Below are 1,369 nucleotides of genomic sequence, written 5' to 3'. Positions count from 1 at the left end.
AGAGAGAGAGAGAGAGAGAGAGAGAGAGAGAGAGAGAGAGAGAGAGATAGGGAGAGAGATAGAGGGAGATAGGGAGAGTGATAGAGGGAGAGAAAGAGAGAGAGTATAAATAAAATCTACCAAAGGGAACCTCCAGCCACCAACATCTTGCTTTCCGTAAGCGTGAACAACCTGCGAGATTGATGCACAAACTCGCAAATAATACCGGTACAGTATTACTGACAGTGGAACCTCCTCTAACTAACGGACACCTGTATACACGGGACAATCATCCGTACAAACGGTCATTCCCTTTTTCCTTCCTCGCATTTTTCAACATTATAATGACACTGTGTCAGACGTCCACCGGTCACGGACAACGACTTTTCTTCTTCAGAATGGGTGACGGACTTGGCTTAGATAATTTCGTTTGACTGTACGTCATGTAAGACGTCGCAGGCTAATGGTCCACAAAAGCAAAACAGTTTTAGTTTTAGAAAGAGTCTTACGCATTTGCAACACAATAAGGTCATACAAGTGCCGAAGATTAGAGGAGTTACAGGAGAGTAAAAAACGCAAAATAGAAGGAGGGGAGATAAGGATGTTAGATGTTTGATAGGAAAGAAAGAGAAAACCACACCAGAGCACCCGCCAACCACCCACAAAGCAAAACAGATAGACCGAAACAACAGAGGAAAAGAAAAGAAGTATGACCTACCAGTTGCGCCCTTCAACCACTCACATATTTATGATTAACTCCAGTCTCACCCACACTCATGTTACTTATTGCGAACATTTCAGTTTGCTATGACCCTTAACGTGGCAGTTGGAGGCACCAATGGCATCTGGTCTGACACAGCGAACTACCCCACCACCAAACCCTGGAAGAACGACTCTCCTACAGCCATGGAAGACTTCTGGAACGCACGGAGCAAGTGGCACCCTACATGGAGGGGCCGCGAAACGGCGTTCATTGTTGACTACGTGGAATTTAAGAGCTTATAGCAGCAGTGGTTCTTTCAAATTTCTTCACTAAACTTTTGTAAACCGTCGGATGTTTCGGTGAAGAGAAAATCGTGTCCCATGCCAATATAATTTAAGAGTAGAGTCATAATTCATGGAAAATGTATGTTACCTGAAAGAGGTTGTTTTACAAAAATTGTACTTTGAGTTAAGAGTTTATGGCACTTACAACACAATTCTAGAGGCGGGTGTTAAAATAAGGCGGCATAAAAAAGGAGGAGAGAAAAGAACAATAGAAGTTCGATACATGTATTGGAAAGAAAGAGCAAACCACACCAGAGCACCTGCCAATCATTCACTTCGAAAGAAGAAGGGTGTTTTCCCTTTAGTTTTCGTAAGAGTTTTACGGCACTTGCAACACAATAAG

General features: G+C 43.0%; 1 protein-coding gene across 1 annotated transcript in view; it reads left to right on the top strand.

Annotated features, from left to right (window-relative positions):
* The window catches only part of LOC101861522 (beta-1,3-glucan-binding protein), a 50,287-nt gene extending 49,015 nt beyond the window's left edge, over positions 1-1,272 (top strand). Inside the window, exon 13 of the mRNA XM_035970978.1 lies at positions 781-1,272. Coding sequence (XP_035826871.1) covers positions 781-984 — 204 coding nt within the window. The 3' untranslated portion in view covers positions 985-1,272. The remainder of the gene's footprint in view (positions 1-780) is intronic.
* Positions 1,273-1,369: the final 97 nt, after the last annotated feature.

The sequence above is a fragment of the Aplysia californica genome, unplaced genomic scaffold, assembly GCF_000002075.1.
Source record: "Aplysia californica isolate F4 #8 unplaced genomic scaffold, AplCal3.0 scaffold00352, whole genome shotgun sequence".
Taxonomy (NCBI): Eukaryota; Metazoa; Mollusca; class Gastropoda; order Aplysiida; family Aplysiidae; genus Aplysia; species Aplysia californica.
This window is presented reverse-complemented; position numbering and strand designations above follow the sequence as displayed.